This window comes from Mesoplodon bidens (assembly GCF_964165515.1).
Source record: "Mesoplodon bidens genome assembly, chromosome: 10".
Lineage (NCBI taxonomy): Eukaryota > Metazoa > Chordata > Mammalia > Artiodactyla > Ziphiidae > Mesoplodon > Mesoplodon bidens.
The window spans coordinates 83,828,905-83,843,463 of record NC_138172.1 but is presented as its reverse complement, the minus strand read 5'-3'; the positions used below and the strand labels follow the sequence as shown (position 1 = coordinate 83,843,463).

Genomic DNA, 14,559 nt, shown 5'->3' with positions numbered 1-14,559 from the left:
CTGGGCAAAGTATCTGTGGGTGGGAAGGGGCCACAAAGCAGAAAACCTGCATAGCTGCCCTAAAGGGCTTTGGGAGCTTTGTGGCTGGACCAGCAGTCATTGTTTTGGGCTCCTCCCTCTAGAGGCATCTGAGAAGAGATCAGAAATCTGTGATAACAAAAATCTTCTGTTTTCCAAGAGAATTCTTGAATACCCAGATTCCACCAGAAGCAAGAATTAAACCCTACTCAAACTTTCTTAAGGAAGGGGAAGCAGCTTTTTACGTGAACCTGGAAGAGGGAGGGGGCTGGTTGGAAAGGAACTGAGAATTGGAGGGGAAGAATTTATCTTTTCAATAAATGTGAGAGTAAAGCTGAGCTGTCAGCCCAGATCCTGTGGGAGGAGGAAGAAGAGCATGGGAAGAGTGGTAAAGGCAAACAAACCCGATCCTCTTCAACCAGTCCAAATATTCTTCAATATCTCTTTGTTAGTTATCTCATTACAGCACAGTTAGTTGAATTCACCCCTTGTAATTCCAAAGCCCTAAGAACCGCATTCATCCTTGTTTTAGTCATTTTGCCTTCTAAGTCATCAGGCAACAGTTTTACCAAATGTTTTGTTGCAGCAGAACAAATGTTGCCAACTTTCCAGTCTGTAGTAACTGTTTCCTTGCCACTCCTCCTCTCTGAGAGGTAGGAAAATGGGAGTGGATTGGGGACAAAAAAATTTTTTAATTAATATAAGAAGAGAATCATTGCATAGCCTAATGATGATAAAGTGCCATAAATTTAAAAGTTTGATTAATTATACCCTTTAAATCTGAGATTTAAATGGAAAATAAACCCAAATAATTTTTTAAACTTCAAGGAGCTAATAATCTGATGAGGAATATACAACTGTTTCAAGAATAACAACACTAGGCATATTAAACATATTTTACCTATAGACAGACAGGAATCAAAAATCAATGAAGTTTGGGTATGAATAATAAATAAAACAAGAGAGGAATCTTACAAGGACAAATAATCATGAATTTAGGAGTATGATTAACTCAAACCTTAGCACCTGAGGTCCGGAAAGTAAAACTATATTGTAGACAAGAGAAAGTTACTGGTCAGCCCCCCACCCCATGAAGTTGGTGAGATTTAAATATGTTATTTATGTGAGACACTCAGCAATTCCTAGGGCTCCAGGTCTGCATCATCAACTCATCTATTCTAAACTTTTGGCTGAGACTATTGAGCAGTGGTTGGAAACTGTTGCTGAATGGATGGGGGTTCTTATGATGGTCGAGAGGCAAAACATTTTTATCCTTAGAGGAACTTGAGTCTCACTTCCATTATCCTTCTTGGGCCTTTGGGCTTCCAGGAGATTAAGAGGGGTGTTTGCAACTTCCTATACATTTATAATTATTTCAAAATTAAAAAAAAAAATTTTTAAGTTATTTACTTAAAAAAAAGCATCACATTCAAAATGGCAGATTATCCTCCAGAAAGCTGTTGGCTATTAGTAGTCCTCCCTGCCCCCACCTAGTGTGTAAGAGCCTCCTATACCAGACTGACACCGAGACTGGGCACCTCCATTCTTTTGAACTTTGGCCAATCTGATAAATGCAAAATGTAACTATTCTTGTTTATACCTCTTTAATTATCGGTAAGGGAGAACATTCTATCCTACTACAGATGCCACATGGTTTACTATCTGGTGCCCATGTTTCTCTTGGGCTGCTTGGGTTTTCTTACTGACTAGTAAGCACATGAAAGCCTTTGTAAACATTTGTACAGTGAACATATTAACGTGCAAATATTTTTCCCTTCCTCAGGCCCAGTTTCCTTCTAATGGATCACAGGTGGTCCATTCTTTGATTTTTTTTTAACTTACATAATAATATTAGGATTAGTATTTGGAATATCTATGTCATGCCTTTTTGCAGTGACTTTACTGAGATGTCTGCACCTAGATACGGCTATCCACTCAGAAAAAATAGACAATAGTCTTTAAGGACTGTGGAGCGCTTGCCCTCACCTTTTCATAATTCTGCCAGAATTTATGTGAGTCCCGGGTCCTCATCGCACTAGTGAGCGCTGAGTGCTCACGGGGGTGTGTGTAGGTGAGGATGTGGTTTGAATTCTATGTCCTCTTGCCCTACTCACGCTCGAGAAATCCTTGCCACCCTGCAACTGGCCTGCATAGGCTTGGGCTAGTCCCTGCCAGGGTATCGAAAGGCTGCCAGGTACCTGACAACCTCAGACTCTCAGACAAGTGATCTACAGATACTAGTCATGACTGTACAGTTAAGGGTCTCCTATCTTTTCCCCCTTTTCCTAGCTGGCTTCGTGCAGTCAAATTCTAAGCTGGAGAAGGTGAGTGACCACCAGAGAGGGTGGGACAGGGCTCAAAGGTGGAGCCTTCTGTCCTGCTCCCAAATCTTGCCCTCAGTCCTTCTTGTAAGACTCTGACCTCTGCTTTCTCCCTCTTTGCGGGTTCCCCTAAACCTTTCTTCTCTTCTCCTTGAATTTTCTTCACTCCTATGAATGGGTGTTCCTTGAGTTGAATATGGGTAGGGACGAGAGTGTCGTTTTACTGTGGTCCTTTCTCCCCTCCTTCTCCAGGTAGAGGTCGCCTGGATACCCCTCCAGTCACATCAGTATGTGCATCAGAGCTGGGTCTGAGGCATGGGGCAGTGGTGGGCATCAGAGTGGCTGGGGACCAGGGTTTGGAGGAGAGGCTGAGTTGAGTCATCTCAGATGCAGCTAAGCAGGAAACCCATGAAGAGGTGGAAAAAAACTAATGTGGAAGTTTTAGGGATGGATAAAATCAGAGAGTTATCAGAGAAACATAAAACATATGGAAAAAAATAATTGGAGGCCTAAAACAGCTGGATCTGAAATCAGGAGTCTTGGATTCTGGCCTCAGTTCTATTTCCAATTCATGGCTCAGTTGCCTTATTGATGAAAATGTTTGTATGGCAGTGGTAGGAGCAGTTCAGGGAAGAATAGCAATGAACTAGATGACTCGGAAGCAAAAAGGAATCATGAAAGTTAGGGGCAAGCAAACTCTCATTCACATAGTGGGTTATCACTTTTGGCCTTAGACAAGTCAACTCACCTCTGTTAGTCTCTGCTTTCTCACCATAAATATGTGTGTAACAGTATCTACCCATCTGCTCACCCAGTTACTGGGTAGGTGAGCAATAATTATTATGCATATAATGTGTTCTATAAAAGGCAACTCTAGTAAGATTTTCTTGCCTCTTGACTAGATAGCCTCCTGAGTGATTTCCCTATTTTTGAGAGTTGATATGGTTTTTATGTTATCCAGTGCTGCCTTCTTGGGTGTGGAGATCCTGGGCTGTAGAATTTGTTTAATAAAAGCTGAGTCTGGAAGTATTTGAGACATATCATACAGACTTAAATAAATGTGAAACAGCAATGAATACCAGGAGTAAGCTGGACTGGACTAAGAGGAGTCTTCAAGTTCAGAGTCTAAGTCCCCACATTCTGGTACCCAACATGATTTTCAGTAATTTTCTTTGCAGTAGCATGGGGAAAAAAAGGCAAATTCTTAAAAATGTTTAGCTTGGAACCAGGCATCAGGGAGATAGGAATGGATGCTATGATACAATGTTCTCTTTATACATGTCTCAGTTTTGCTGGTGTGTGTATATGTGTATGCGTTTAGGGAAAGGTGCAAAAGCCTGCGTAGAGAAAATGCCTCTCTCCCCAGGAGCAGAGCCTAAGTAGCTACAACCTGGTATGCTAGGGATAGAATCAGTGGTAGAGTTTGGTTTGATTTTGTGTTGGATCACTTCTTTAGGTGGGGGCAGATGGTGTTTGACTAAAATCCTTTATAGTCCATTGCATTTCCAGGGAGTCTAGTTTAATCGCAGTTTAAGTCTGGACCTTTCTTATCAGATTATGACCTTCCCTCCTTTCTCTGGTCAGTACCTCTCTGCCTTTTTCTCACCGGGTGGTTTGGACATTAGCTTTCTTTTCATAATTCCGGATTTTACATTTCCTATACTCCATAAGCCATTTGTAGTGGCTTCCCCGATATAGGGAAAGAGATCAGGATGTGCTGGTGAGCACTGTGGAGTCGGCATACTTTGGGTACTGCATGCATCCTGCATGGATAGAGACAGCGGAGGGATAGGGTGAGATTTGCCTGTAGAAGAATTTAACCTAAGAACAGGCAATGGTGATTTCACGTGGAGCTTATTTCTGTTATGTGGAAATTTGCTCAGGTATGTTCAGGAGATCTGATAAGGTATAGGCTAGATGGAGCTGATGATGAAGGCAGGTATTAGATACCTCAAACACAATGGGTGAGGAGCTGGGTATGTGCTAAGTTGGATGCTGCTAGGCAGATTTTAGCGACCTGTTCACAGATGCATTTTTGAGCTCTCCATCTCCTTTCTTGGGAGCTACAAAAAGTTAGAATTTCACAGTATTGGCTAGTGCATTGAGAGAGAAAATTACTCAAGGTGGGGGTAATATTAGATTCTAGAATGTTAAATCTGGAAGGCCCCTTGCGGATCTGATAGGAATCTAGACAAATGTCTTCATTTTACCAGTGGGAAAACTGAGGGCCAAGGATGAGAATTCCCCAGGTCCATAAAGAAATTTAACAATAGAGCTGGCTTCTAATTCCCCAGTAGAGCTCTTTCCACTCCACCATGCTGATGAGTGGGGTAAGAAGTCAGAAGACCTAGGGAAAGTTAAAGAAGTAACAAGGCCATCCTAAAATACTTAGGCAATTTAAAACCTTCCCTTCACTGAAGAAGTCAGGCAAGATGCCTTCAACACAGAGACAAGGAGTAGCCTCACTTTCATAGAAGCATGAAAGGCAGTGTACTTTTCTGTTTGGCTCCACTTACTTCCAGGCCATCCCATTCCAGCTCATGAATCTCTGCTCTTTTCCATTCATCCAAGCAGTTCCTGGTATCTCACCTCTGCCAGGATAATAGAGAGACTTGACTGCTTGTTGCTCAAAAAACCATTGCCTTTCAAGTCACAAGACCTAGTTTCAGTCTTGTCATTGACACCTTAGACAACTCTTATTTGTTTTCTGGGTCTCAGTTAATATATGCATGATTCTTTGAGTGCTTTGAAAGGTTATACCGATGTTAGGAATTATTGTTACTAATATTACGATTTTTAAAAATCTTCTAGATGGATTGCTACAAATATGTGAAAGGTACCATCTATGATTATGACACTTTCACTCTTAATGGAAAGGAACACATTCAGTTCAAGCAGTATGCGGGCAAGCATGTCCTTTTTGTCAATGTGGCCACCTATTGTAGTCTGACAGCCCAATATCCTGGTAAGAGTTCATAACCAAATCTCCTTGGGACTAAATTTTCCAGCTCATTATATTCTAAGTCATGTTGGAATTATATTCTAATTCTATGTATCAACATAAATACTCATGATCAAGTGACTTTATTCCCTGATGTCAGGAGTCAGTAAACTATGGTCCACAGGGCAAATCTGGCCAGCCTACTTTTGTAAACAAAGTTTTATTGAACATAGCCATGCTCATTCATTTACAGATAGTCTGTGATGGATGTTAAGCTACAAGGCAGTGTTGAGTGGTTGTATGAGTGATGGTGTCAGAGACCATCTGAAATTACTATCTGGACCTTCACAGAAAACGTTTGTTGACCCCTTCCTATGTCCTGCCTCTGCTTTACTCCTGAGATTTCCAGAAGAATCAATAATGTATCTGACAGCTAGGAGCCTCTCTGAAGATTCAAGTCTCCTTGGTAAATACAGGAGGTAGGATTGATGTTTTTGAGACTTTTCCAGGGTTTTACATGTAACTTACAAAGACAGGGAAAAGGGGAAAGGGGCTTTATACCTGGAGCACATTTGACTGGAGCAAGGGCTGGTAGAGGAGGCCATAATAGAGGCAAACACTCCCTCTCCAACCTCAACACCTCCTTTAAGTGTAGTTTCTCCCTCTCTGTACATGACTCAGGGCAGAATTTTATCTTTCTCATATCTTAGGCCATGTTGTTTGAAAGCCAATAAATAATGAACAGGATTATTTTCTTTCAGAAACAGATGTACTTCTTATATTTGAACCAATAAGAACTTTGATTTAAATTTTTTGATTGTTATATTTCGACAAGGTAATATATTCACAAGGCTCAACATTAAAGGAATAAAGAAGTTTAGAGTGAAAAGTTTTTTCATCTCTTTCCCCTCCCTTCAGATGACCAATATTATCATGTTTACAAAATATATGGGTATTCTTTTCCCCCAGTTGATAACATATTGTAAATACTATTTGCCAATTTGCTTTTTAAAATTAATAAGGTACCTTAGAGTTCAGACCATTTCCTCCCTCTTTTTCAAGACTGAAGAATATTCTACTGGACCATACTTCATTTTACCAGTTTATAGGGACTTTAAAAATCAATCTATTCAGTTCCCACTCTGTACATAACAGATGAGGAAACTGAGAAATAGCTACTCGAGGACTGGTAGACATGTTTCCTAATTTATTGTCTCTTTCCTAGAGGAAGTGATTACCTACAATGACTAAAGACAAGAGTGGAGGATGTGGGGAAAGGTATAAAGAACCATTTGGAAACAGGAAAGCAATCTCATATTGCAAAAATAAATAAATAAATAAAAATAAAAGGACTAAGAGGAGATATCAGTTGACCCCGTTGGCTGAGCAGAATCTGAGTGGGACTGGTTAGTGTTTGCTAGGGGACTGAAAATACCTAGCTCAGAAAGGGTGAACAAAGAAGACAATTATAAAAGTCTGAGGAGACAAATTGGAAAACTTGGGGAAGAAGGCAGTTGGAAGCTTGTGTTTTGGCATATCAATGAGGGTTTTTAGGTAGAATGCATCTTTAACATCCTGAAGACTGTTGAAGAACACCAGGAAGCTCAACTTGGAATTTCTCTGGTTCTCTTTGCCCCTGTGAGATTTACCCACACTCCACCCAGGGTGAACCAGCTTGTGCAGAGGAGAGAAGCACATTCTCATTGTGTGTGTCTTTTCCTTTTAAAAAGAAAGATTCAGTCTACCAATTAACCAACGAGGGAAGGCAAACTGATGAGCAGTGATGTTTAAACGCAGTTTTGTTTAAAAATCACCTGATGAGCTTTTCATTTTTTAATTGTGGTACAAAAAGACATGACCTAAAATTTACCATTTTAACCATTTTTAAGAATACTGTTCAGTAGTGTTAAAAATATTCATTCTTGTGAAACAAATCTCCAGAACTTTTCCATCTTGCACAACTGAAATTCTGTACCTATTAAATAATAGCCCTCCTTTTCCTCTTCCCCCCAGCCCCTAGTAACCACCATTCTACCTTCTGTTTCTATAAATTTGACTACTTTAGATACCAAATGTATTTGTCTTACCTGAAGTATTTGTCTTTTTCATGACTAGTCTATTTCACTTAGCATAATGTGGTCAAGGTTCATCCATGTTGTAGCATGTGACAGAATTTCCTTCCATTTTAAGGCTGAATAATACTCCATTGTACGGATATACCACATTTGTTTATCCATTCATCCATTGATGGACATTTGGGTTGCTTCCACTTCTTGATTTTTATGAATAGTGCTCCTGTGAACATGGATGTGCAGATATCTCTTTGAGGTCCTATTTTCAATTCTTTGCATATATACCCAGAAGTGGGAATGCTGATCTATGGTAGTTCTATTTTTAATTTTTTGGGAAACCTCCATACTATTTTCCATAGCACTTAAACCATTTTACAATACCACCAGCAGTGATCTGGTGAGCTTTAGAATAATAAGGGTGACTGGGGAGCCATCTCAGAAGAATGTAATCAGAAATTTTTCTGGAATGGAACCTGGGTATCCCTATTTTTAAAGGAAGGCCCCCAACTGATTCTGATGTGCTGCAGATTTGGGAAATACTGCACTATAACATTTTGAATACATGTTTGGAGATCCAATATCTAATTTCAGCCCTGCCACGAACAGTCTTTTTGACCTAGATATTTTTTTTTCCTTTCCCAGGCCTCTGTTTTTTTCCTCTGTAAAATGGGTATCTCTAAGGATCTTTCTCTACACAAGGAGCTCTCTAGCCAGGCGGCCATATTGTCCCTTCTCTACCCATAGAACTGAGTGCACTTCAGGAGGAGCTGAATCCCTTTGACCTAGCTGTGTTGGGCTTTCCCTGCAGCCAATTTGGAAAGCAAGAACCAGGAGAGAACTCAGAGATCCTTCCAGGACTGAAGTAAGTGCCTGCTTGAAACACTATAGGGGTCTCTGTCTACCTTTCCTCTGTTTCCAGAAGCACTTCCATATTGGGGACTTCTGGGATGGGTAGTGGGTTAAAAGGCTTAGGGGCATCTGCAAACTGATTTTAACTTTGGCCTCTGCTGATATGAGTCTGGCAGTGCCAGACACTCTCTCTCCCTCTCTGGGAAGTGAGAACTGGATGGACCACAGAGGAGCAGGAGCACAGAAATAGCTCCTGGTATTGCTGGTACAGAAACAGTGCAGGGGGAGACAGTGATAGGATGTGGAATAGAGAAAAATAAAGTGAATCAGGGAGCCCAAAGTTTGAAAATGGCCTTATTTCCCCTTCCCAGCCCTGTTTTCTATATCTCCACCTCTCTCTCCCCTTTCTCATGACCTCAAATTCTGGTACCCCATTATAACTTTCTTTCATATATTCTGGAGCTTCCTGGGAACATTATGGTTCATTGCAGGTATGTCCTTCCAGGAGGAGGATATGTACCTAATTTCCAGCTTTTTGAGAAAGGGGATGTGAATGGCGAAAAAGAGCAGAAAGTCTTCACCTTCTTGAAGGTGAGTTAATCACTGACCTAAGCCTCTTCTTCCCAAATATTCCTAGCATAAAGTTGGTGTGGTAGAAATGGATCCAAGGGCACCTGCCTGGAGGTGGGATTGGACTCTTTGGAAGAGATCTCCAGATTAGCACAGGGATTGGGCTTTAATTTGTTAGTACCTATGATGCTCTGGCTTTGTGTGGTGGAGATTTGTGTAGAGTGGCACCTTTCACTGGGACCACGCTCTTTTTTTCATTGACATTCATTCATTCATACATTCAAGGTATACTTGTTGAGTGCCTGCTATCTATAAGGCAGTTTTCTAAATAATAAGCATATAAAGATGAATAGAAACAGTCCCTATTCCTTGATGATTCCATACTGGAGAGGATGACATAGAAATCAGGTATAATACAATGTAGTAAGTGTTTTTTATGAAACACTGACTCTTAGATATAGAGAATGTGAGAGCTGAACGGGCCCCTAAAGATCATCAGAGTTCAGTGTTCTTAGATGCTGAACTGTGGGCCAAAGCTGGCCTATGTTGAGATTTTTATATATTCTCAGTAAATTGAAAAAATAGGACAATATAAGGAGGATTTCATAAACTCAACTGATTTATAGGGCTACCCTTTATTCTAAGATTAGTACCTATATGTAATTTATTCTTATAATTATCTTTTTAAAACTAAATGGTGAAGCAATGATGTTTTTAAAATTTTCTCTTATTTGACAAAACAAAATGTCGGAACTCCTATTGGTCCCAAAAGATATTTTTGAAATGTTACTGGCCCATGGAGCATCAAGACCTGGGAAACCACATTCTAATCTAAACCATTCACTTTGCAGAAAAGGAAACTGAAAGCTAGAGAGGTGACGTATTTTATTCATAGCAGCAGGATTTTGTGATGTGGTCACAGGGAGAAACAGAAAGAGGGAATAGACTTTTGCTATAATATCTACAACATTCTTGGTAGTTGGTATCTTTGTGATTCAGAGAATATATTAGTAATCAGAGGAAATGAAAATATCTTGATATAAGAGGGAGTAGATTACCTGTGGGTGAAAATAGCCTGAATCATCCAAGAGCAGAAATGATACTGTCATTTCTCTTTTCCATCTCTCTGCTGCAGCAATCCTGTCCTCACCCTTCTGAACTTATGGGCTCAATCAAACATATATCCTGGGAACCCATCATGGCCCATGACATCTGCTGGAATTTTGAAAAGTTCCTGGTGGGACCTGATGGAGTCCCTGTCATGCGCTGGTTCCATCAGGCTCCAGTCAGTACAGTCAAGTCAGATATTCTGGCATACCTGAAACAGATCAAAACCAAATAAGAAGACCAAGTTGGGGGCAGGAGTCATTCTGCTTCTTACCTGAAGACTTGTTCAAAAAAAAAAAAAATCCATCTTTTCATTACACTCTCTTCCTAAATGGCCTCCACTTGACTAAATCACCTCTATAGTGCCAAAATTCCCACTCTACCAAGTAGATTTATATTCAGAAGGCTACTGCTATTTCCCCTTGCAAGAGTATGTGGGTGAAGAAAAAACAGAATGGAAACCCTAAATCCTCAGACATCTGTTACAAATTTAATAATGCATATCCATCAAAGGAAAATCATCCTTCCATGAGGAAGGTTCAGTTTGTTACAATATCCTGAAAAAGAACGTTGCTACACATTCTGATTTCTCCTTCTCTCTGTACCCTAAAGGTGTAGAAATAGCAATGGGGTGTATAGCCATACAATCTAGGTTCCACTTCATAACATATTTCCTTCCCCAGGAGAAACATGTAATGTCAATTTCCAAACATTTTCAGATCAGTCTTTAACTGTGACACCCCGCCCATCCCTGCCCCCACTGATCTGTCACTCTTCTGTAGGAGCCCTAGGTCGAGTGCGAGCAGGAAATTGCCTCACATGAAGGGAAGGGCATCTTCACGATAGTAGGACCTGGAGCCTCTTTCTAATTTGGACCCTACAAAAACTTTCCTATGTCTGATCTTTACTGTATTCAGATTGTGGCACTTGGGAAGAGCACCCTTTGAAGGACAGGCTTTCCTCTCTCAACCTTAGATTCCTCAGCTTCAGAACCAGCTCTGATCCTATCTCCAATAAAATGTTTTCTGCAGCAACTGGGATCAGTGTGGTGGTTTTTAAATCCTATCCTGTGCTCAAACTTGTCATACCTTTTTCTTCTTCCTCACTGTGACTGTCACAGATGGTGGATTGACCAAATTACCTGAACCCCCTGGACAGAAGGATTTACCATCCCAGGTCCTTGAAAGGTTGTTACCTGATGGCTCTCAACTTTCATCCCTCTTTAGGAACTGTCTCAGGTCAAGGTCACATTTCATTTCCAGGGGCAGCCTGTATGCAATTATTGGTCAACGAGAGGTATAACAGCCACGATCTGGCTTCTCAATTTAGGACAACTCTGAAGGACCCATTCCAGTGGTGGAGACCCCCAAGGGGTAGGCAATTGCCCTTTTGCACTTGTACTGCAGCCCAATTTTTCCCTCTGACAAATTCTGATTCTCTTCATTGCTTCTCAGGTGTTGACCCTGAGGTAGTGCCCCAGTAAACTTTCTGAATGCAAATCCCCATCTTGGAGTCTTTCCGGGGAACCCAACCTACAATAGTTAGTACCAAAAGTGATCTGAGAAAGAGGATGATAAGATGAGATTTTTGAAGCTGAATTACCCACCATCTGGTTAGTGGTGAGGGGATTGGTGGAGCGCAAACAGCCACTGGCAAAAATTAGTTTTTAACACTTTCACCAAACCTGAACTGAGATGCTATACTGGTGGATATGCACAAGAAGATGTGATGTATCCGGTGCTTGATAAACATGGGAGAGCTGGTAATAATAATGTAATAGAATCGTATCATTGTTATTAGAAGAAATTAATGCCTTGGAAAAAGATGATTAAAGGCTGAGGATGATATCTCATCAAATAAAGGCTAACTGTGAAAGCCAGAGTGTCTCCATAGTAGGATATAAAGAACCTCTCATATCCTGCAACTCAAGAGCATAAAAAGCTAAGGTTCAGATCCAAGATTTAATTTAATTTAATAAGAATAGTAGAACTCCAAAGTGGGTTAAATTCTCAAACTAGATTATCTTCTGTGCCTAGGTCATGGCCTTGATTGGAAAAGAATAGAACCTTGAGACATTGAATGGAGACATCTGGTGGGATGCATTAGAACATCTAAATCTCCAGATTTCCCAAGATCCTTTGAGCCTTTTAAAAGTAGCCCAGTCCTCCTTATTAAGGGTTCTTCCTTGAAGACAATGCAGAGACCTCTCCTCTGCCAAACACGTGCCTCTGCCACTCACTCAGCGTCTTTCCCATATAGAACTAAATTCTAAGGGATCTGGATCAAGAAGAGAACTCAAAGTTAGCTGAAGTAGAGTTTACTGATACTGGAGCATTCTCCAAAAGTATAGAATTTTTACACACTGGCAAGAACTCAACATACTATTAGGATTCTCCTGCTTGAAAAAGAAATGGCTCTCACTAAATGTGGTAAGAATGCCAGGCCTTATGATTGATGGCAGAAAGGAGGGATCAAAAGCTCAGAAAAGTGGGCATGCTAGAGTGGATTTATTGGATTTACCATGTAACACTGGAAAACCCACTAGATGAATGTGTCACAAGAGGGCCAAAGGACATTCTGTTTGAAGAAAAAAAAAAAAAAGTAATATGCTGGGGAGAGGGACACCAGCCTCACTGAGAAGTTCTATGATGAGTGTCCTCTACTGGCACTGGGCTGATGGTATGAGATTCTGCTACAGAAGTAACTTCACTGACAGCAATGGGGACTATAGGATCCTGAAATAATTCAGGCCAGAGATAGCAGTACTCAACCATCAGAATCCGTGAGTGTGTGTGTGTGTGTGTGTATGCGTGTGCGCGCGCATGCCCCAGGAGTGGGTGGGCAAAATTACTGTAATGAGAGAAAATTTCAGAGTGGTAGCCAACTTTGCAGAGTGTTTGAGATAATTAATAAAATACAGCATCCCTAGAAGCAATATAGATGGGCAGTCAACAAGCATATCACTGTCTACACAATTAGAAGAAATTGAGGATAGATAATCAGGAGACTGAGGGCAGCTGCCCCAGTTAAAAATAAAATCATAATACCTTGCTCAATTTCCGATCTTAAACCAGTTTTCAGACCTGAAATTTTTGACTAAAGGAGAAGCCAAGTCCTGAGGACCCTGCAGTGCCACTGCAAATATGTAGAATATAATTCCCCCATTCCTTTCCTAAAGGGACTTATGACCATTTACTCAATAACCATAAACTCAAGAAAGAGAAATACCCTCACATTTCAAGGACTGTTGGAAACAAGGTCCAAGTTGATACTGATACGGAAAGACCCAAAGTGTCATCATGGCGCCCCTGTTAAAATGGAGGTAATAGGGACCAGGTAACAAATGGAGTTGTGGCTCAGGTCTGGTTCAGTGCGTCCACTAAAAGCTTGAAATGAACTACAACAAATATAAACAATAGATTTCTCTGAGTATGAGACTTCAGAAAATGTTCAAGTTATCTTTTTGTTTTTCTGCATTTCCTTAGTATGTATTGCATCTGTACATTTCTAACAGTGGTTTTTCGAAAGGAAATATTAGCTCTGAATGTTTCAGGATAACAACGTATTTTAACATTCTTAGGTTAAAAAACAGCGAGTGATCGGGTCGGGGTGGGATAGGTGGCATCTGAAGCAGACGAAAGCTCAGTCGAGCGGAGCTCAGAGTGGAGGCGGGAAACTCAAGAAAGTAGAACCGCTGAGATGGAAAGTCCGCGAGAATTCGGAAGCAATGAAAATGCACTGGTTTCTTACAGATGGAATACACACTCCTAAGTGGAAAGCTTCCTGCCTTTGTGGAATCAATGGAATTTTTTTTTCATTCAAATGCTTTCAAATAACAGTCTGAATTTAGAGAAGCTGTGGGAATCTGAGCGGAAAATCAATTTAGAGATAACTGCGACGCTCAGCCCCGGCAGCATCTCTGTACTGTGGGGGAAACGGCTGCAGATTGGCAAATACCAGGGATGCCTTGATTGCTGCTTTTAATCCCATTTGTGGAAGCCCCATATCAGAAGATGCCATTTGGCTGATGACATTTAATACCTTTCACAAAAATACCGTCTTCATCTGTGAAAGTATATTCACTTATACTTCCCTTATGTAGCTCCAGTGGCGCAATCGGTTAGCGCGCGGTACTTATAAGACGGTACTACTTGTGAGCGATGCCGAGGTTGTGAGTTCGAGCCTCACCTGGAGCACCTTTTACTACTCTCCAGCCCATACGAGACAGGCCAAATTTGAGGTCACCCCCCGAAGAGATCAACTGTTGTGGCTTCTGTCCTACATCTTGCTTGTGATTTGTCTTAAAATTCTCTCTTAAAGTCATGCATAACAAGTACCATCCTGCTGAGTGTGATGCCTGCCTTCTTCCAACACTTTGGCAATTTATCATTTGACACTTGACAAGACGACTGTTCACAGTATTCAACTACATCTGATTTGTCAATTATGTGAAATGCGGACGATTTTGGTTTTTCTTACAAGTCTTTCAGTGGAAAATTTCCTGTCCTTGAACCTGCTTTCGTCCGTTTCTCCACTCCTCTGGGATTCCTCTAGGATGCTTATTACTCTTTATAAGTCCATGCTGCCTGTAGATATATCGGAGACACAGGTATTCAGTCTCAGAAAATGAGTTGAGTCAGGAGCCTAAGGGTGGGTCACTTAATCTCACCTGGATCTTAAA

At 40.9% G+C, this 14,559-nt stretch overlaps 1 protein-coding gene across 1 annotated transcript; it reads left to right on the top strand.

Moving 5' to 3' along the window:
• Positions 1 to 2,261: 2,261 nt before the first annotated feature.
• Positions 2,262 to 10,341, top strand: GPX5 (glutathione peroxidase 5; the record flags this gene model as incomplete). The annotated part of the gene is made up of 5 exons (XM_081246239.1): positions 2,262 to 2,342; positions 5,151 to 5,304; positions 8,097 to 8,214; positions 8,693 to 8,792; positions 9,907 to 10,341. The coding sequence occupies 5 exons, from the start codon at positions 2,262 to 2,264 to the stop codon at positions 10,111 to 10,113; spliced, it is 660 nt and encodes a 219-aa protein (XP_081102365.1). The 3' UTR covers positions 10,114 to 10,341.
• Positions 10,342 to 14,559: the final 4,218 nt, after the last annotated feature.